The sequence below is a fragment of the Talaromyces amestolkiae genome, assembly GCF_001896365.1.
Source record: "Talaromyces amestolkiae strain CIB chromosome Unknown scaffold1.1, whole genome shotgun sequence".
In the NCBI taxonomy this organism is placed as follows: domain Eukaryota; kingdom Fungi; phylum Ascomycota; class Eurotiomycetes; order Eurotiales; family Trichocomaceae; genus Talaromyces; species Talaromyces amestolkiae.
In genome coordinates, this window is record NW_024468037.1 from 3339666 (window position 1) to 3360591 (window position 20926).

The 20926-nt window shown below is 48.5% G+C and overlaps 9 protein-coding genes across 9 annotated transcripts; 6 read left to right on the plus strand and 3 right to left on the minus strand.

The window, feature by feature from the left end:
- Positions 1-401: 401 nt before the first annotated feature.
- On the plus strand, positions 402-2294 carry BHQ10_001101 (uncharacterized protein; the record flags this gene model as incomplete). The annotated part of the gene is made up of 2 exons (XM_040873101.1): positions 402-1416; positions 1909-2294. The coding sequence occupies 2 exons, from the start codon at positions 402-404 to the stop codon at positions 2292-2294; spliced, it is 1401 nt and encodes a 466-aa protein (XP_040729606.1).
- A 785-nt stretch (positions 2295-3079) lies between these two features.
- BHQ10_001102 (uncharacterized protein) lies at positions 3080-4931 on the plus strand (the record flags this gene model as incomplete). Its single annotated transcript, XM_040873102.1, has 4 exons — positions 3080-3379; positions 3432-4209; positions 4258-4442; positions 4494-4931. 4 exons carry the CDS (start codon positions 3080-3082, stop codon positions 4929-4931), a joined length of 1701 nt encoding a protein of 566 aa, XP_040729607.1.
- Positions 4932-5061: 130 nt separating this feature from the next.
- BHQ10_001103 (uncharacterized protein) lies at positions 5062-6677 on the minus strand (the record flags this gene model as incomplete). Its single annotated transcript, XM_040873103.1, has 3 exons — positions 5062-6342; positions 6399-6502; positions 6554-6677. 3 exons carry the CDS (start codon positions 6675-6677, stop codon positions 5062-5064), a joined length of 1509 nt encoding a protein of 502 aa, XP_040729608.1.
- Positions 6678-7587: 910 nt separating this feature from the next.
- BHQ10_001104 (uncharacterized protein) lies at positions 7588-9102 on the minus strand (the record flags this gene model as incomplete). The annotated part of the gene is made up of 1 exon (XM_040873104.1): positions 7588-9102. One exon carries the CDS (start codon positions 9100-9102, stop codon positions 7588-7590), a length of 1515 nt encoding a protein of 504 aa, XP_040729609.1.
- A 424-nt stretch (positions 9103-9526) lies between these two features.
- On the plus strand, positions 9527-11295 carry BHQ10_001105 (uncharacterized protein; the record flags this gene model as incomplete). The annotated part of the gene is made up of 4 exons (XM_040873105.1): positions 9527-9713; positions 9783-9914; positions 9983-10119; positions 10174-11295. The coding sequence occupies 4 exons, from the start codon at positions 9527-9529 to the stop codon at positions 11293-11295; spliced, it is 1578 nt and encodes a 525-aa protein (XP_040729610.1).
- A 441-nt stretch (positions 11296-11736) lies between these two features.
- BHQ10_001106 (uncharacterized protein) lies at positions 11737-13074 on the plus strand (the record flags this gene model as incomplete). Its single annotated transcript, XM_040873106.1, has 1 exon — positions 11737-13074. One exon carries the CDS (start codon positions 11737-11739, stop codon positions 13072-13074), a length of 1338 nt encoding a protein of 445 aa, XP_040729611.1.
- A 788-nt stretch (positions 13075-13862) lies between these two features.
- On the plus strand, positions 13863-15885 carry BHQ10_001107 (uncharacterized protein; the record flags this gene model as incomplete). The annotated part of the gene is made up of 3 exons (XM_040873107.1): positions 13863-13872; positions 13948-14085; positions 14153-15885. 3 exons carry the CDS (start codon positions 13863-13865, stop codon positions 15883-15885), a joined length of 1881 nt encoding a protein of 626 aa, XP_040729612.1.
- A 257-nt stretch (positions 15886-16142) lies between these two features.
- BHQ10_001108 (uncharacterized protein) lies at positions 16143-17676 on the minus strand (the record flags this gene model as incomplete). The annotated part of the gene is made up of 3 exons (XM_040873108.1): positions 16143-16346; positions 16413-17564; positions 17629-17676. The coding sequence occupies 3 exons, from the start codon at positions 17674-17676 to the stop codon at positions 16143-16145; spliced, it is 1404 nt and encodes a 467-aa protein (XP_040729613.1).
- Positions 17677-18486: 810 nt separating this feature from the next.
- Positions 18487-20379, plus strand: BHQ10_001109 (uncharacterized protein; the record flags this gene model as incomplete). Its single annotated transcript, XM_040873109.1, has 5 exons — positions 18487-18793; positions 18842-19543; positions 19596-20019; positions 20068-20321; positions 20372-20379. 5 exons carry the CDS (start codon positions 18487-18489, stop codon positions 20377-20379), a joined length of 1695 nt encoding a protein of 564 aa, XP_040729614.1.
- Positions 20380-20926: the final 547 nt, after the last annotated feature.

The window sequence follows — 20926 nt, forward strand, 5'->3', positions numbered from 1 at the left end:
TTCCAGTCTATTCATTCTCAATCTTATGAGTCTATTCACATGTCTTTGTTGCTTTAAATGCCTTTTATTGTGAGTTTGCTCTTTCTTCATATCAATCTTTACAGGTGGCTTTGTAAGATTTTTAGACAAAGCTCTGAAAGTGAATCATTGATTATGGCTAACTGTTTTACATAATTTACAGTCTTGGATATTCTAATCAGTTCTGAAGCAACCATCATCTGCTGCTGAGATAGCTGTCACAGCTTATTTCCCATACTCCTTCACTCAATTCACAGCCCCATTACTGCTCCTCGACTGTGAGTTTACATTCTAGATAACACAGTGCTTCCTGCTTCTCAGATCTACCTACTAATTACAGCTAGGGAAAAGTCAATATGTCAGATAGCTTGACGGACATCACCATGGTCGGAGAAAAAAGGACGAACGACATGGTAACAGGCAACCAACAACGCAAGCGTCGGTCTTCGGGACCTGTAATCAATATATCTGCGACCGTCAACCAGAATATCGTAGTACAGCAGGGACTAACTCAACCGAGTACAACCAGGAGCGGTCGACCTATTGAGAAGAAAGTCGAGCATATTGACCTTACCTTTGTCGATGATGCAGAACTTTCGTCTGATACAGAACCTGGTTCGATCGATGAGCCATTGGAGATGGGGCGGTTTGATGACGATGACTATCTTGATGATGACCAGCTTCAGCATTTATTGGAGAGGTGGGACACTGACACCAACAAAGCAGGCCCAGCTGGCGAGCATCCCGCGACTGTTGTCCTCAAAGATTACAATGGGCTCGTACCTGGGATGGCGGTCGAGTTGACTGGTGATCATCTTATGAGGATCGTGCAAATCATCCGTTTAGTGAACGGCAACATATACCTTCGAGGTTTGTACTTCAAAAGGCTGACAGACATGGAGAGTCCTTTCCCTCAAAAAGAGATGGAACTATGCTGGTTGGTGGAGAAGGACGCCGAAGGAAAGCTGCACCTCGAAAAAGAGGTTCCTGTTTCTGCTGTTTTGGATATTGTCAACATCGTGCTTACGAATCATCCATGGCGATTCCATTTTAGACAACCATACATCTCATATGTATGTCGACTGGTTTGGCAGAAGACTGCAGAGAAAGGAGAATGGATTATTCGATACCTTTCGTTTGAAGAAGCCGATCATCAAGCTAGAACTCCTGCCGGCGTCATACGCCAGAAATGGAGGGGAAAGACAATCCCCTACGGTGCCGAAGCAGTCGACATAAATCAGCTTTTCAAAGACCAACGTGAAAAGGCGGAAAAGTCGTTGAAGATGCAAAGACAATATTCTTTTGGGGATGCTTTTTGTGGTGCTGGAGGAGTGTCTGTCGGCGCTTGGAGCGCTGGGCTAAGAGTCAAGTATGGCATTGACATGGACACAGCTGCGTGTCAGACCTGGCGTAGCAATTTTCCTCATTCATCGTGCTTTCATGCAGACTTTTCCAGCTGGCTTTCTTTACAGGATGATGCGCAGGTGGATATCTCTCATAGCTCGCCGCCATGTCAACCATTCAGCCCTGCGCATACAAGGTCATATAATCAACAGAGAGATGAAGAGAACGCATCTCTTATATTCAGCAGTTTCAATATGGTCCAGAAAGTGAGGCCCCGCATACATACAATTGAAGAGACATTTGGAGTGCCTTCAAGACACAAGGAAATATTTCTTCGGATGATTCAAGATTTTCTGGAACTTGGATATTCCATTCACAGCAAGACTATACCATGTGCTAAATATGGAGTTCCACAAATGAGACGACGCCTCTTTATTATTGCAGCTGGGTGAGAAAAAACATCATGCTTATGGCCAAATCTGTACTAACGTGGCTTTAGACCAGGGGAAAGGCTACCTACCTTCCCAACTCCTACACATGGACCAGGCGCATTGCCTTACGTTACTATCAAAGATGCCATTGACAACATACCCCGTCTTGCTGATAATCATGATCCCGACAACATTGGATTTCAAGATGGCAAAACCCGTGCTCCCTACGACGAGAACACACTCGCCAAAACGATAACGTGCGGTGGCGGAGAGGGAAACTACCATCCCAGTGGTCTCAGACCATTTACCGTACGTGAACTCGCTTGTTTGCAGACTTTTCCGGTGCAATATAAGTTTCCCACGGCTTACGCAAAGAAGCAAGTCGGTAACTCTGTTCCACCTCGTCTTGCAGAGATCATTTATCGAGCTGCTATCAAGTCACTTCAGGAGACGGATGAAAAGGAGTACATGGAGTACAAGGAGGCGATTGTCATTCATTGAAGTGGTTTTGACTCGTGTGTTGACCTGTCGCGGTTCCATAGCCGGTTTAGTTCGGTTCCGAGACCGCATCATTCAAGCACACATTGCTACTGTAAACGATCGGAGATTTTTTCCTTCGCTCGGTCAATTGTCAAGATGAGGCTAAGGGTTTGGGAGAGCTTCAACTTCAAAGGCTTTTGGTTGAATTATCCGGTATTCGGAGGATCTGCATAGGTAATCTCGGGGAAGCTATCAGGTGAAAAATACGTTATCATACTTTATGCTCTCCCCACATTGCCCGCACTGCCCACATGTTTTGCAACGAGTTTAGAACTTTCCTTTTGGGCTTGTACTTTGCAATTAGAAAAGGTCAATTGAATTTTGGGAAATGTTGAGATGTTACTCAGGGCCAATTGAGATTTAAGACTGTAATTCCACCGTTCAGGTACCATTTGACCGACAGATGTTCCTGGTATGAAACGGTATGTTTCGGTTGGCCGCGGCTACACGACCTCGGCTGCTGGTCGGCCGGTGGTACCCATAGATCAGAGGACAATCATACGGTAAATTACAGCAGAAATACGCAATACACGTACGGTCAAGCTAAACGTCAAGCTGACGGAGGGAAGGAGCTTCCTCGCCCAGCCTCGGTCAACAAACTCCTTCTCTCACCTTTTCTCTCCTTCCTCCTGTTACGCTGTTTTATTCTCCGATTTCAGGTCTATATCTTTCCATTGAATTGCTCAACGACCTTAGTCGTTTAATTTTTCTCCCACCCACACAATTCACACCTGAAAAAGAGAATCATGTCGGCGGGTGCAGCAGCTCTCCGAAGGACGTCTGCCATCGGCCATCGGGCTCCCCGCACTCTGGCCCTTTCCTCCCGCATCTCCCAGGCCCCCGCCCTGTCGCGATCTTTGACTTCTACACCCAGCGCTCTTCGTACCAGCACACTCGCCAAATCGTCTACTTTGAGCCGCCAGATTTCCAAATTCTCGACAATGTCGCCTTTGCAAGCTGCCCCCGTGCTCGAGCGGGAATATGATCCGGAGATTAAGGATATGGCTGATTATATCCACAATTACAAAGTCGACTCTGAACTTGCAGTACGTCTACTTTTCAACGAAACAAAAAAAAATTTGATACTAACATTAACAGTTCGACACTGCTCGTCTCGTCTTTTTGGATACCCTTGGATGCGGTCTAGAGGCCCTCCGCTTCAACGAGTGCACCAAACTGCTCGGTCCCGTTGTGGACGGCACCGTGGTCCCTAACGGTACCAAAGTACCAGGAACACCCTATCAACTCGACCCCGTCAATGGCGCTTTCAACATCGGTGCCATGATCCGATGGCTCGATTACAATGACTGCTGGCTCGCTGCTGAATGGGGACATCCTTCCGACAACTTGGGTGGTATCCTTGCCGTTGCCGACTGGATTTCTCGCACAAACCGAGCTGGTGGGAACATTGGACAGGGCAAGATTTTGAAGGTTCGTGATGTCTTGGAGGCTATGATCAAGGCGCATGAGATCCAAGGTGTGCTTGCGTTGGAAAACTCGTTCAACAAGGTTGGTTTGGACCATGTTGTACTTGTCAAGGTTGCGACTGCCGCTGTTACATCCAAATTGTTGGGTCTGGATGAGAAGAAAACTGCCGATGCTATTACTCAGGCTTGGGTTGATGGTCAGAGTCTGCGTACATACCGTCACTCGCCAAACACCATGTCCAGGAAGTCCTGGGCTGCTGGTGATGCTTGCCAGCGTGCTGTCAATCTTGTGCTCAAGGTTCTCAAGGGTGAGGGCGGGGTTCCTACTGTTTTGAACGCCCCTGTCTGGGGTTTCTACGACAATCTGTTCAAGGGCAAGAAGTTTGAGTTCCAGCGTCCCTATGGCAGCTATGTCATGGAGAACGTTCTCTTCAAGGTTTCATATCCTGGTATGCCTGCCTGTACCACTTGTATTGTGCAAAGCTAACAATCTGTAGCGGAATTCCACTCCCAGACCGCCATTGAATGTGCGCAGGCCGTCAACAAGAAGCTCGCTGAGCTTGGTAAGACCGCCAAAGACATCAAGGAAATCACCAACCGCACCCACGAGGCTTGCATCCGCATTATCGACAAGCAATTTAAGGCCATGGACAACTTTGCCGACCGTGACCACTGTGTCCAGGTTTGTCTACCGTCTTGAGGGAAATGTTGAAGGATTGCTAACACGGCCTAGTACATGGTCGCAACCATGCTCGTCTTCAACCGCTTGACAGCCCAAGATTATGCCGACGGCTCCGAAGCCGCCACCTCCGAACTCCTCGAAGACCTCCGCAAACGCATCAAGTGCGTCGAAGACCCCCAATTCACCAAGGACTACCACGACCCCTCCAAGCGCACAATCCCCAATGCGCTCACCGTAACCCTCAACGACGGCACCGTCCTCGACGAAATCGTCGTCGAAGCACCTTTGGGCCACAAGTTCCGCCGCGAAGAAGCCAAGCCTGAAATCTTTGCCAAGTACAAGCGCCACATCGAGGCTCACTTCGATGCTGCGCGTGTCAAGCACTTGCTTGAACTGGGCTGGAACCAGAAGGAACTTGAGAATACGGATGTGGATAAATATGTTGATCTTTATGTGACGGATTCTATTGTTGCGCCTTACGGCCAATAGTCAACTAGTCGACTACGTGTATGTTTGTGTTATAGAGCTAGTAGAGCGATGAAAACGGTTTATTAGATACATATATATGGGTATCTCAGTGTTTTATAGTAGTAGTATATTCAAGACGTGAGTCAACCCTTCATCCCTTGAAGCCGTTGTTATCAGCACTAGCACTTTCCACCCCCTCAGAACCCCGTCCCAGCTCAGCATTCACCTCCCTGTCCTCACTAGCCGCATGATCATGTTTATGCGCCCTGTTCCCACCCTCTGGATACCCCGTATCCCTCCAAACCTCCCAAAATTTCGCCCCACGCTGCAAACTCGACACATTCTCCCAAATAAGGCAAAACACTACCAACGCCATAATCACGGAGAGTGTCTCCGTCAAATTCAACGATTTTGCGAGCGGAAGTAATACCAATATCAACCCGACGACAGGTCGCATAATGATTCTGAAATGTTTGGGGAGAAGAAGCTGGCAATCGCCGTCGTTGGAAGAGTAGAGCAGCGCCATGGCGTAGAGCACGAATAGGCCGACGCCGAGGCTGGCGCAGAGAAGCCAGCGCTGACCATCGTCGAAGGCTTGGGTTTGTCCTTCGCTGGTTGCTCTTTTCTCGCTGCTGCTACTGCTACTGCTGCTATCAGTAGTAGTGGTGGTACTGTCGTAAGATTTGGCACTAGCAGCCGCGACATGTCCGCCAGCCAACAAACTTGCAATGAGCGGCAGATGCAGCGAAACCCACGTAAACGCCCTTCCTACACTGTGTCTGATCGGATGCGTATAATCGATCGCGCAGTCGTTATGGACATACATCCAATTCAGACAGAAAGCAATCACAAGCGTCCATACCGCTCTCAGAAGGGAGAGATTAAATCCGACTGCGGCAGGCGAGCCGACGATGATGGTATACAGAAACTCGCCAAGTGCGATAATGTAGAATGCGGCGAATCGGTCGATTTCGTGCGCAATGTCGACGGCTGTGGTGTACCGGGCGCGAAGCATCCTTTTCGCGAGCGGGGAGTAGCAGAACATCCATATTGATTCTTCCAGCACCTCGGCAACAGCGGCAACAGCAATCTTATTGCGGAGCGAGACACTCTCGAAATACAGCGGAATGTATACACACAATGCGACGCTCGACATGACGAACCACAGCCGTTGTTGCGCGCGGTGGTGGTAGCTGCTAAACGAGTAGAATAAATGCGCCAGATTGGCGGTCATGCGCGCAACCATGTATGCGCCGACGGTGGAGCGCATGGCGGATATCTCTTCGTCAACGAGCGTCGCGTTGTTGCCGTAGACGATCAGGACGGCCATGATCCAGAGGATCAGGATGCGTTGCAGGAGATCATCGTTGTAGAAGCTGTTCATGAGTTCACGGAGGTCGGACCAGACGTGCCATGAGGGGGCGAGTATCAACTTTATTCTACATATTAGCCAGAGAATGCGGAGGGAAAGAGGCGAGGAGGGAGTACAATGTATTTAACGAGCTTGACGCCCGTGACGTCCTCGGCGAGACTCTCGGCGAAGTTGGCGAGGATTGCGACGTACAACAAATCGAGGAAGAGCTCGAAGCGGCCTGTCATATAAATCAGTATGCGTCTGTGACGAGCAACAGGGGGAAAAGTACCAGCTTGTCGCTCCTGCTCGCATCGTTTGACGAGCTTCCCGTTGTCGAACCATTGGAGCGCCAATGGCTGACGGATGAGGTAGCGCGTCTGCGATTGGGATTCGGTTTCTTTTTCTTCGGCCATGTTGTATATATCATGTACCTCATAGGATATAGATATGTAGAGAGGACGAAGTGTAGAAAGAGACAAAAGAACTGGTGGAGCAGCTGAGACTACATGGCCGCTTTGGGCTTAGTGCGGGTCTACCTCCATCTTGGCTGGAGATATGTTGATTGAGCGATTTGATTGGCTGAAATGGTATAGATCTGTGATTCATGATCCTCGGTTATCTATGCCTTATAGGTTAGGCATACACTGGGATTTTATGATTTTATGTGGCTGAAATACATGAAACTAGGATGGCCTGATACTTTCAACTCTAGGAACGAACTAAATCCTTCTTTCTATGGCGGCGCTTAGGTTTTCTTTCTCGAACATTTATTGCCCTCAAAGATGAAATGAGGGGAAGTGGACGAACCAACATCATACATTAGAGTCCTTTACCTACATAGGTATATTGACATGAATGCATTTCCGTCCACTTCGATTTCCCTTTTTAGGCAATGATTGGAGCCATCATGGAACGTAGGTAGTACCTATGGGGATTGATATGTCGACTACTCATTATTCGATTGGTTCAGGTGATATTTCTTCAGATGACCTTTAGAGTCTGCACTATATCTGGTATACTTAACCACTCAATATTGATCAAAGTTGGAAGTGTTCGAGATCTTCTTTCATTGCTCCATATCTCGAGTTCGTTTACGGGTAAAATACAACTAATTTCTTCATCATGAAGTTTTGTGTGGCAGATAGGACTGTAATGAGGACAGCCCTTTTCAAGCCGACTCAAAGTAGTATGCAGAAAATTGTAATAAACTCTGACAATACTTAGGTACCTAATCATAGAGATAATTTCACTATTCTACCTACATAAAAACTATGCTATTCGGTCATGGATCTTGATCATACTGTTCATTCTATGTAGTTATAGTTAATGTAGAACGTCACCTAATAAACCCGAATGCAACACATCAGTAAACGTATCAAACCTCTTTCCGGTTCCTCCCAGCAGCTGCAGATTAGTCGACTGAAGAATAATCCGCTTATAGCTTGTCATCCTGGGTGTGCCACTATCTCGAACCTGCAGAATCAAATGAAATGCTTGACCCTTTTCTAACGCCTGGCCATTAATAAGGTCAACGGTGCACTTTTCCGGCGGCGGCATCTTCACACGTATAGTACTTCCATTTGGACTGTTCGGTAGAGTCTCCCACTCCAGATCTGGAACTATCCATTGTATCGTGGCGTGAGCAGAAGTAGCCTCCTTGTAAAATATCCAGGTAAACGAGAGTTCGTCGCCGTCCGGATCATAGCTCTGTGAGGCATCAAGAACGATTTCAGAGCCGGCAGGAACGTCGAGCTCAATCGGTTTGACTCCTGAGGCGATGTTGTTCACAATCACGACCGGAGCATGGTTCGCGCTCGACAAATCAGCAGATAAAGTCCACCTCATGCGAGCAGCAAAGTCATCCTGGAATTGGTCTCGCCAGCGCCAGATTGTGGACTGATTACTGTGGTGCTGTCTCCCATCCTTACCAACTACTGTATCGTGCGTATCTGCATAGTGCCGCGTCGCTCCCCCAAGATCGATCAATGCATATCGGCCTCCCCAGCTACCCCATTCCGGATGCTCAGGAGATCCCAGCCCATTCTGGATCAAGTAGAGAAACGTCGGTGTATCGCCTTCCATTGCAAACGAGTAGTCGGGATAGACCTCACCACCAAAGTCGCCAACTTGGATGTTCTCCTTCAACCACTCTTTGCTCACTTTGGTAAAATCCGGCCCGCCCTCATCAAAATGAGAGAGTCTGTCCCCGGAAATGCCAATCCAGGTGGCCTGATTATAGTCCTTCCAGGCATGGACAGAGCAGATATAGAATATATCTGGCCACGACACTCGAATCCATAACCCGGTATCATCCTGATCGGAAATTGCATAAACCCTCAGCCGGGATCTCAACTTTGCGCTTTCCGTTGCGTCCATTGTCTGGTGGATATACTGCAAAGCCTGCGCAAGCACATTTGTGCCTCCCCAGCATAGGATCCAAAGTGGCTCCCCTTCCGAGCTCTCCTTCAATTGTTGAACTAACAACTCGGCACCTGGGCTAAGGGGCTGCTTTAGCGCCTCGCGACCATAAACCGCAGGCCCTGCCCGGACAACAGATAGCAAATTATGGGCTGTTGGGTACGGGTTCGACGGATGAACGTGAGCGTTCAGATTGTCCCTGACATTTGCATATGCGTGTACGATCTTCTCGATTAATTCCGGTTGAACCCGGGATTTCATCCAGCAGGATGTGCATGCGACGACGCCTTTGGTATCGAATTCATTGGAGTATAAGAGGTATCTGGTGAGTGATTCGGCATCGTCTGGTTCGTTGCCGATATCCGTGATGATGAACACACGGGGCTTGTATTCAATGGCTTGTAGTCGTGTTGCGTCCATTGTTGTATAGCTGAAGCATGAAGTTTTTGAACGGGGATAAAAAGATTTGGGGACAAGTTACGATTGCGGGCTATATAATGAGGTTAATATTCCCTAATTGTTAAATCCATGGACGAATTCCAGAGAGGAGAACAGAGCCTCCGGTTTCCTCTTATGGAATTAAGAGATCTGGGGCAATAAGCGTGGCTGGACAATCCGTCCACATGAGCCCTAATTAAAAAGTGGAAAGTGGACGGCTGATTCTTAACGATCTGGGGAAATTCAAGGCGGAGATGCCGTTATTGACATCTAAAATGTATACAGCCATATGGTTATAAAAGTGTCGCAACTCACTGCCTAATCTATGGATTCACCAGAGATCATCTCCATTGATTCAATCTCTTAGGTCTGTTCACTCTAACCGTACTCAATTTCGATACAAAGAATGGAACTTCCCACTGTTGATGATCTTAAGGACCAAGGCGAATCGTGCATCGAGCATATTCCTCTTGACGATGGCAACGACAGCACAGAATCACAGTCGCTACTCCTTACTTTGTGGGAGTACAAAAAGGTTGTCTTGTTCTCTATTTGTACGTCTTTTTGCGCGATACTCTGGGGTTTCGACATGGGTAAGTTCTGCTTCTTACATCTACTCAAATCACTTCAACGTCTTACCTCGATTTACTAATTATCACTAGGAGTTAATGTCATCACACTATCGCTTCCAGGATTCAAGCTTGTTTTCGGCTATGAGTACGAAGGGGAGCTGATTGTCGGGGCCATCTGGAATTCGCTATGGGGTGCAATGACTTCCCTTGGCATGGTGGTTGGTCAGTATTCCCATCTACTTCTAACCCGAAATATCCATGGATAGGATCTAACATTGAATCCTCTACAGGTGGTGTGACGTCTGGCTTTGTCGCAGATCTATGGGGAAGACGTGCTGCTATATTAGCTGGAGCAATTCTCTCGGCGGTTGGAGTGGCCGTTGAGTATATCGCTGCGACGCCCAGTGTTCTCCTGGTAGGAAAGATTGTATGTTTTTGCTATCTACATACCATGATCACCAGTCAAAACTAATTTTCAAAGATCAATGGCATTGCCATGGGCATTTTCCTTTCCATCAATCCAGCTTACATCTCCGAAATCTCGCCTTTGACTCTGCGAGCGCCTCTTATCTCATTGACGGCCTTCTTCATTATCGTAGGACAAATGACAGCTATCGGGATCGGAAATACACGATTTGGTATCATGGACTCCTCGGCCTATAAAGTCCTCTTTGCGGCGCAGTGGGCGTTTCCGGGCGCTATCGTCCTGTTCCTGCTTTTCCTCCCAGAAAGCCCGAGATACCTAGTCAAAAGAGGTAGAAACGAGGACGCACGAAAGGCTCTCTCCCGGTTACACTCCTCCAAATTTGATATCTCTGCGGCTCTATCCGTTATCCAGGAAACAGTCACCGCCGAGTTGGAACTGAATAACACCAGCGTGTCATACCTCGCCTGCTTCAAAGGTGCAGACTTGAGACGCACGCGCATCGCCTGCGCCATGTTTTTCATCCAACAGTTTACGGGTATAGCTCTATACGGCCAAGCGCTGTATTTCCTGACAATGACGGGTTTCAATGTCAATCTTGCGGCCAATCTCGCCATCGCAGGATTCGGAGCCGGCCTCATTGGTAACATCGCAGCCTGGATCTTCATGTCGTATTTCGGCCGCCGACAAATCCTTCTCGTGGGAACGGTCATTAATTTCACCATTCTTACTACCCTGGGTATTGCAGGCTTTTATAGCTCTAATAAGTCGGCTTCTCTCTATGTCGCGATTGTCCTCAACTTCATTCAGCTCATCCACGCTCCCTCCGTATCGGCAGTGTCGTGGGCTATTAGTGGAGAAGTCAGTTCTGTGGTTCTTCGCGCAAAGACTCAGAGCCTTTGCACGATCATGAATGCGCTTGTGACATGGGTATTCAACTTCATCACGCCTTACCTAATAAACACGGATGAGGCGAACCTAGGCACGAAGTCAGCGTTTATGTGGGCTGGACTTACCCTCGTCAGCATGGTTTGGGTTTGGTTTGAAATGCCTGAGATCAAGGACTTGACGTTTGATCAGATAGATGAAGCGTTCGCATTGAGGACACCGACGAGGAAGTTCCCTAGGCCAGTGAAGTCGAATGTGGTCGTGCCTGGCAGTAAGTGGGCTGCAGGCTAGACATCTCTTGGGAATCGCACTATCTTATATCTCATCCTCTAATTCATTGATTGTCGGAGTAAACAAATGTAATATCAAAATCATCTTCTATTTGATTTTGTATTTAGACATGAGTTGAAGTTTGTTTGATAGTGATTTACTTTTTCTTTGATCTGTCATAGGAATGAGAATATACGACTCCTTGAAATATAATCAAGTCAGATGTTAGCGACAAAGGACTGGAGGTGCTTGATACGAGAGTTGAAAGAGATGATATCTAGAAAGAAGTTGAAAAATATGACGCATGTTTGTATTTCCTTTTTGAGATATCCTTTGTTGCCCCTCGGTCTCGTCCGTATTTCTGAGACTTCTTGTTTTCCACTCTACGCGTCAGGCTAAGTCATCATAATTGTACCTTCAATACTTACCAGGTGCAACCAAGACTGCTACATCAGGTCAACAATGACATCCACACGCCCACGCGACGAGCAAGACGAGAATGTATCCCAAAACCTGCCCGACCTCGAAGATGCAGACTTGAGTGAAGACAACATCGTCAAACTGCTCGCGCAGATTGTACGGAAACAAAACGACGAGATCAACAAAATACTCATATCGCAGAATGAACAGGCAAAGAAGCAAGCGCAAGAGCAGCGTCGTTTGAGTGGGATGATTGAGAAATTGAATAGCAGACTTACATCGTTTCTGGAGAGTCAACAGAAGTGCGCTTGTGACAAGGACTCAGAAGTTGATTTGATACCATCGTTAAAAGCCAGAGTTGATGCGCTTGAGGATGCTGAGCGCGATCAAGAACAGTTTAAAGATGAGGTCTTACAGTCCCGTGTTGACAGACTCGAGACTAGACTTGATCAAGTTCAATACCAGATTTCCAAAGATGAACCGCAGTCGAGTGAAACAGCAGACGGTCTGAACAATGAGGATCTTCAATCCCTGACCGAAGCACTTGCCACGCGACAGCTATCCATGCAATTCCATATAGACGAGCTGGCCGATACTGTGAACAGACAAATCATAACCAACGAGCAGAAATCTATCGCCCAAAACCAAGCATCAAGCATGCGCTTCTCCCATCGAAGCAGCCACTCTACAACAACCCTACCCACACCCATCGAACGAGCATGCCTAGTCTCAGAAAGCGCGTACAACTCCCCTCATCGACATACCGCCTCCCACAGCCAGGACCTCACCAGCGCTCGCTCCCACGACTCTGGATTCTCCATCGAAAGCTTCCACCAACAAGCGACGTCTCTCACTAACAAAGCAACCCAACAAGACATCAGCCTCTCCTCTCACAAGAAAGATCTACTCAACCTCAAACGCCGCCTTGCGCACGCCGAAAAACTTATCGGCGCACGCTATAGAATCGGCTCSTTCAGTATCCACGGGKTGTCGTTCTATCAAGACGCCGCAGCTTTACGCTACATTTCAGGCGACCACGCAGCGCGCGACAGCTTCAAAATGTTCTACGGCAACCGCATCGGCGCAATCGAGTACGTCGACATCGCCCCTTCCGCGATTCTAGCATGCTTCGACATCATCTCGCGCATCCGCTGCCGCCACGACTTGTGGATAGATGACGACAAATTCGAGGCCAAACAGCGGATTCGCTGCGCCGCAGAACAGATTGTGGATGATTGGATCAATTCGTTGCCGCTGAGAGATGGCGGGGAGCACGTACATGTTTCGGCGCAGGAGTTACGGAATCGGTTTAATCAGTTGAAGGTTTTGTGTTATGGGGCTGGTGTTGTGTTTGATTTTACGTGGCCTACAATCGACTGATGTAGGTACAAAGTATAGCCGGAGCGAAAATGCCGAGGCATCTTTTCCCCAACGGATTGTAGATTGGAGCTTGCCCTCGATGGTTGGATGGCTAGATGGATTTCATTAATTTTGGCTTTTCGCAATCAACATCTAAAAGCGAGATCCGAGACGCGAGATATTCAAAGTTCCTATACACAGTCAGTAAGTTCAATCAACGAGATGCTCAAGAGCTGAAAGAATTTCCTAATTAGGCAATCTTGTCATCCCTGGCTCCCCACATCATGACTCCAGGTCGGCTTTGCAAAAGAACGATCAATAACAATCAACGCTGTACCCCATATACATTGTATAACTGCTAAGAGGCATATCCCTAATCATAAATAGTAATCCAAATTATGCCTTCTACCAATACAATAACCGGCCCGTAGACTAGCCTCGGCTTTTTTTCTCAAAAGTCTAACTTCAAACTCAAACGCTCGGGGGTGCGGGGATGCTACTCCGCTCTTTAGTACTAACCCCAGAAATAGCAGCTCTCAATAGACGCACAATTTGACTTAATGCATGAAGTATTAATCCTGTTGAGAAGGCGTTCGGTACTGTCGGAATATAGTTAGTTTGTTTTCGTCCAGTGTCGTCCCCGCTGCGTCTCGTCTCGTTCCATCTCGACAACTTGAGATCACTCTCGGTATTGAGTGGAAGTGTGATATGCTCTATACCGATTGATACATATTGAAATCCAATATATTCACACGCATAATACGCATCAATAGGTATATTCATCTCACCTCGAACAGGAGTCTAAGGAAATGGACCAAAGTAAGCTACCCCGGACCGAACCAACACCACCCGGTCATTCCGTCTCAAGAATATACTAACTAGCCTCTTACACAGTATCAGTACCTTTAGTCGCTGCGGCCGTCGCAGGTACGGCGACTGCTGCGGCCTATCTGAATGCCAAATGGCACGTCACCAAGGACGTGAGCGCCGTCTGGTTCGTGAAATCAGGCGAGAGATCTGTAAAACGAGCCGGTACATTCCCCCGTCTTTCATCTTACCATACATCCAAAAGCGGAAAACATAATCTAACTGATGACAGTGGCCAACGGCCGTCTAAGCAACTTCTTCCTCTTCGAAAATGCCGCTCTGTCCTTCCCCGATAAGACCGCAATCTGGTCCCGCGAACGCACCTACACATATCGCGAATCCCTCGAAATCGTGTCTCAACTCGGACACTACTTTCTGTCTATTGGTGTTCGGCCCGGTGAGCTTGTGGCTGTGTATTTGATGAACAGCCCAGAGTTCCTGTTCATATGGCTTGCGCTCATGAGTATTGGATCCGCCCCCGCTGGAATAAACTATAACCTGAACGGAGACGGACTACTACACTGCATAAAAGTGCCGAATGCGAAGTTTGTGGTCGTCGATGATGATGCTGCTTGCCGTGAGAGAATTGAGGCGGTTCGGCCTACTCTCGAGAACGAGTTTGGCATAACGACCCTCTCGCTCAGCGAGGTCATGCGCAAAGCAACCACCTCCTTCCCCAAAACGACCCCAGATGAGAAATATAGACTCAACGTCAAGGAATCATTCCCACTGATGCTGATCTACACATCCGGCACAACCGGTCTACCCAAGGGATGCGCATTCACGACTAGCCGGTTCTATGCCGGCGCAAGCGTCACAAAGCCCACGGACGATCGGTGGTACTGCTGCATGCCACTATACCACGGCACAGGCGCAGTCTGGACTCTTGCACGACTCGTAAGCGGCACGAGCGTCGCAATCGGACGCAAATTCAGTACGAGCAATTTCTGGAACGATGTGCGCGACTCCGAGTCTACATGGTTCATATACGTCGGCGAAACGGTGCGATATCTCCTCAACAATCCCCCTTCGCCACGAGACAAAGAGCACAAACTCTACGGAATGCTGGGTAATGGATTGCGGCCAGATGTATGGGAGAAGTTCCAGCAGAGATTTGGCGTGCAGGAGATTCATGAGTTTTTCAATAGTTCGGAGGGAATGCTGGGATTGATGAATGTCAATCGTGGACCATTTAGTGCCGGCGCGGTTGGTCATCATGGCGCTCTGCTGCGCCTGCTTATGCACAATCAATACATCCCCGTCGCCATTGACTACGAGACGGGCGATATATGGCGTGACCCGAAGACGGGGTTTGCGAAACGTCAATCTTATGAAGAAGGTGGTGAGATTCTCGTTGCGATTCCGAATAAAGAAGCTTTTCAGGGGTATTGGGAGAATGATGCTGCGACAAACAAGAAGTTTGCGCAGGATGTGTTTAAGAAAGGGGATTTGTATTACAGGTCTGGCGATGCGTTGAGGCGTTTGGATGATGGGAGGTGGTACTTCATGGATCGGTTGGGTGATACTTTTCGCTGGAAGAGTGAGAATGTCTCTACGGCCGAAGTGGCTGAGACGATTGGTCGGTATCCCGGTGTCACGGAGGCGAATGTCTACGGAGTCCTGGTTCCCAACCACGAAGGAAGAGCTGGATGTGCTGCATTAGACCTAGCGGTAACCGAAAAGGAGTTTGACTGGAAAGATTTCACTCGATTCGTGCGCTCGCAATTGCCGCGATATGCGGTGCCTGTGTTTTTGAGAATCCAGAACGGATTGAGGCATATGCATAATAACAAACAGAATAAAGTGCCCCTGAGACAAGAAGGAGTTGATCCTGCGCTCAAAGGGACGAAGGAAGCGGAGGGCGCGGATGATCGATTGCTGTGGTTGGTGCCGGGGGCGGACGAGTATGTTGAATTTGGACAGAAAGAGTGGGATTCGCTTGTGTCGAGAGAGGCGAAATTGTGATCTGTCAGTTTTACTTAGACTGATGCTGGAAATAGACCAGTGCCGTAGCTGTTCATTACGGGCGTAAATGATAGATCAATCAATTGTCTATGGTATTCAACGTAACTATAAGAGCTAAAAGACTATTCAACGGTCAAAATAAGGAGAAAATGGCAAATCATCAAGTCTTACACATGCTCAAATTCGCTTTTGACGGAAATTCACATGGCCAGCACAAAGGTCTATGTCTTCGTAAAGACGTCTATCGAATCTTGGACTTATTTTCCAACGAGGCCTAGAAGGTTGATGGACTTGGGACGCTCAATGGGCAATCCTAATGCTCGGCTCCAGATGAGTTGGGCCAGAGGGCCCAATGCACGACTCACACCGAATGTTACGGTGTAATAGAGGGGCTGCTGGAAGCCATAGTGGTGGAACAGGACACCAGAGGCGGCGTCGACGTTAGGATGGGGGTTCTTGGTCTATTTTTCGTTAGTATTTTACAATCAATCAAAACAGGTCTCGTCTGAAGAGGTTAGATGACATACCTTCCCGTGCTGGGTCAACACGCCCGGCGCAATCTCAGAGTTCTTCTTGACGAGTTGGAACACAGGGTTGGCGAGCACATCAGGACGAGTAGAAGCAAAGTCCATAAGAGCCTCGAAACGAGGATCGGGTTTACGCAATACACCATGTCCATAACCAGGAACGACACGACCAGACTTGAGAGTGCTCCAGAGGTAGTCCTCTACATCCTTGTCGGTAAATTTCGTGCCTATGTCGTCCTGCATGGCCAGGATCCAGCGGAGCACCTCTTGAGCGGCAAGACCGTGAAGAGGACCAGCGAGACCTAGCAGACCAGCGCTGTAGCTGAGGAAGGGGTCGCTAAGAGCGCTTCCAACAAGATGCGTCGCGTGAGCAGATACGTTGCCACCCTCGTGGTCTCCGTGGAGAGCAAGGTACAAACGTAGCAGATCGTGGAAATCTTCATTCTCCTTGCCACCCTTTCCAAGAAGTTCGGCAAAGTTGTACGACCAATCTTGGTTCACGTCAAGCTTCTGGTTGGCGACAGCGTCAATTTCGGTAGGGCGGAAGACTAGCGCAGCGACACGAGGAATCTTGGCCAACAACGAGATGCTGTCATCGAAAGTGGGCTCCCAGTAATCAGCCTTAGGAAGACCCTTCTCATAAGCCTTGGCGAATTTAGACTCAGTATTAAGAGCTCCAACGGCAATAGAGAGTTGAGTCATTGGGTGCATGTCCTTGGGGAAAGACTTGAAAAGGTCCAAAATGTGTTGAGGGAGGTACGATTTCTCAGCCAATTCACGTGAAAAGGCGCGGATCTGTGTGGTAGAGGGAATTTTTCCAGTCAACAAAAGCCAGAACATGGCTTCAGGAAGCATCTCTGTGCCTGATGTTCCCTTAGGGAGTTCCTTCTGGCAATCTTTGATGGTACGACCGTGGAATCGGATGCCTTCGTTGGCATCAAGGACGGAGCCTTCCCAGACCATGGCCTTGAGGCCACGCATGCCTCCGATGGCGCTGGAGATTGTCACATTTCCAATGACTTCATCTCCACGAGCCTTGACTTGCTTGAGGAGTTCTCGCTTCTCCGGAATGACTTCTTTAAGGGTAGATTTGAGATCTGGTTCGGCTGTAGCATAGCCGCGAGTAGATACAATCAAGGGGCGAGAGGAAGCCTATATCGCATATCAGTCATTTGAGATATGACAAGTACTTCTCTCAATAATATCGTCCACATACCTGAGCCAGCTTCCAGCCATAGCGAGCTGTTCTGGATGGTGACAACATGCTGGTGGTGAGATACCAGCTTATCTGGGGGTGCGGGGTATGGTGTGGTAATCCGGGGTTGAGAGGCTCAGATGAAGTTGAAAATGAAGTTCAGTCACAATCCAGGCACGTTGACTAAAACAGGTGGAACAAAGGAGATGATGTGTAAAGACAAGCCGTGCAAGACGAAGAAAAAAGAGACAATGGCGTGCAGAAGAAGCTGAGACGACAGCTCAACAACAGACGGTGGCCGGGCAAGCTGTATTGCTGTATTGTAACATACAGCGTACATACTGCAATACCCATACAGCATAAATTACACGCATACAGATCAGCGTAATGGCGCCCCGTTACCCCGTCGGTTGGACGCGGAGAGCCGAGGTCCCTTCCACGTTCCGCGCATCAGACGGCATCTGCGGAATTGGCAACACCTCACCCGCCCGGACCGAATATCGCTGGTTTCTATCATACGTTCTATGTCCTTATTCTGGTTGATACAGACCATATTCATCATTGGGTCTGAGCTATCATAGTACTAGACCTCCGTGCTGGTACGTCCTTTGATACTCCCCACTGGTGGGGTGGGCACCTTTCATCCGATTCCGCATCAACAGGTTAAGACCCGCCACACGCGGAGCCAAATAAGCTCTACACCACAACACCCCATCTACTTTGCGCCCGCTGAAATAATTTCTTGCAGCAGACATACCATCTGACACCAGCTGGTATTTAAATTCTATCATGATTCGCAGCGTCGCGCGTCGACTGCCTCGACGGCCTTTCCGTCCAGCAATTGTTCCCTCCAGAGCTCCAGTATACAGCTCCATCCGAATGTCCTCATCGTTACCGCCCGTCGTTCCCCCGGTCTCCACATCGCTTCCTTCAGACTCTTTTCAACTACTTTCCACAGCGGAAAAAGCAGGCGATGCCGAAAATGCTTTGTTTGAAGAACAAGTGAAGGAGGTAGAGGCGTGGTGGAAGACTCCTCGTTATGAAGGCATCAAACGTCCATACAGTGCGGCGGATATCGTCAGCAAGCGTGGGGCGCTACAACAAACATATCCCAGCTCAATAATGGCGAGGAAGTTGTTCAATCTGTTGAACGAACGAGCTGCAGAAGGCAAACCAGTCCATACAAGTAAGATCTCTTCCCTTTTTACGCAAATGTAGAGACTGACGATCCCAGTGGGCGCCATCGACCCCGTGCAAATGACACAACAAGCTCCAAACCAGGAAATTCTGTATATTTCTGGTTGGGCATGTTCTTCGCTCTTGACATCGACCAACGAAGTGTCCCCGGATTTTGGCGACTATCCCTATAACACAGTACCAAACCAAGTGGAAAGACTATTCAAGGCACAGCAATTACATGACAGAAAACACTGGGACGCGCGACGGAAATTAAGCCCTGAAGAACGAGCAAAGACTGAATATGTGGACTTCCTGCGCCCCATCGTTGCCGACGGTGATATGGGCCATGGAGGTCTTTCTGCCGTGATTAAGCTTGCCAAGCTCTTTGCTGAAAAGGGTGCCGCCGCTGTACATTTTGAAGATCAATTACACGGCGGAAAGAAATGCGGTCATCTGGCTGGCAAAGTCCTTGTGCCGGTCGGTGAGCATATCAACCGTTTGGTCGCTGCCCGCTTCCAGTGGGATTTGATGGGTACGGAGACACTCGTTATTGCTCGATCAGATGCAGAAAGTGGAAAACTCATTAGCAGCGCGGTCGATGTCCGCGATCACGAATTTATCCTCGGTGTTACTGAAGATGTCGAACCGCTTTCTGAGACTCTTCAGGCTATGGAAGCGGAAGGTGTTTCCGGCGCGGAGATTGATGCTTTTGAGAGCAAGTGGGTCAAGAACCATAAGCTTGTCACGCTTGACGAGGGTAAGCTTATCTCGTCCTTCCATCCCACATATTCAAGGTCTAACAAATTTAGCCGTCGATGCCCATCTGAAAGCTCAGGGCGCATCTCAAGATGCTATCAACACTTACTGGAACCAGGTCAAGGCCAACCCTGACCTCTCCATGACCAAGCGCCGCGATCTTGCCAACACCCTTACCGATAAGCCTGTTGTCTGGTCGTGCGATGTTCCTCGAACTCGTGAAGGTTTTTATCATTACAAGGCCGGCTTCCCTGCAGCGACTAAGCGTGCCAAGGAGTTTGCTCCTTATGCTGATCTTCTTTGGGTGGAAACCGGAGACGCCAATGTTGAGAACGCCGCTACGCTTGCCGCCAACGTGCATGAACATTTCCCGGGCAAGAAGTTCGTCTACAATCTTAGTCCATCATTCAACTGGATGGCTCAGGGATTCACTGAGGCAACATTGAAATCGTTCATTTGGGACATTGCCAAGCATGGGTACGAATTGCTGCTTACTTTCGACTGATCTCACTGACTTTTGTTTAGTTTCGTTCTCCAGCTGATCTCCCTCGCTGGTCTTCACACCAACGCCACCATCACCACTGAGCTCTCGCGTGCCTTCAAGGATGAGGGAATGCTTGCCTACGTTCGACTCGTCCAATCGCGAGAGAAGGAGCTTGGCGTAGATGTCCTCACGCATCAGAAATGGAGTGGCGCTTCTTATATGGATGGTATCCTAGGATCGATCCAAAGTGGCAGCAGCAGCAGCAAGAGTATGGGTGAAGGCAACACCGAAACAGGTATGTATGCCTCCGCAAGCTGCGATCCGCACTGGCTAACCACTCGACAGGATTCTAAGCATTTCGAAGATGATGTACATTCTAAATTAGTCGTTTACCTGTATGCATTAGAAGCGAGGCGGTATCAATCCATCAGTATTCACTCACTATTCACTACCTGGTACACAGTAACAGTAGACAGTAAGATGTCTATCTAGAGTACCAGATACATAGACCCCACTGCCAAACACTGCCAGCCAATGGATTGGTAAGCCAGGCCCAGCACAGACGCTGATTGGGCTGTCACCGCCACAGATTTTCACATGGGGCCGCTAAGATAAAAGATTTGAGAGAAAAAAGTCTTGGGTCAGCCCCGCGTTGCCTCTGTTATTTTTTTTCCTCCTAATCCTTCCCTGCCATCAACCCTCCTGCTTCCTCTTTCTCCGTTACATCGGACAGAAGCTTGAGTCAAGCCTTCTTCCAGGGCTTCTATTCTCACATATCCCTTTTTTTCCTTCCTTTTTTTGTTTATTAGTCTTCCGGTTTTGTACATATATATTACAGGGAGGCAGTTGCCAAAAGGAAATCGGGCATTATCGACAACGATCACTTAACGACTTCATACC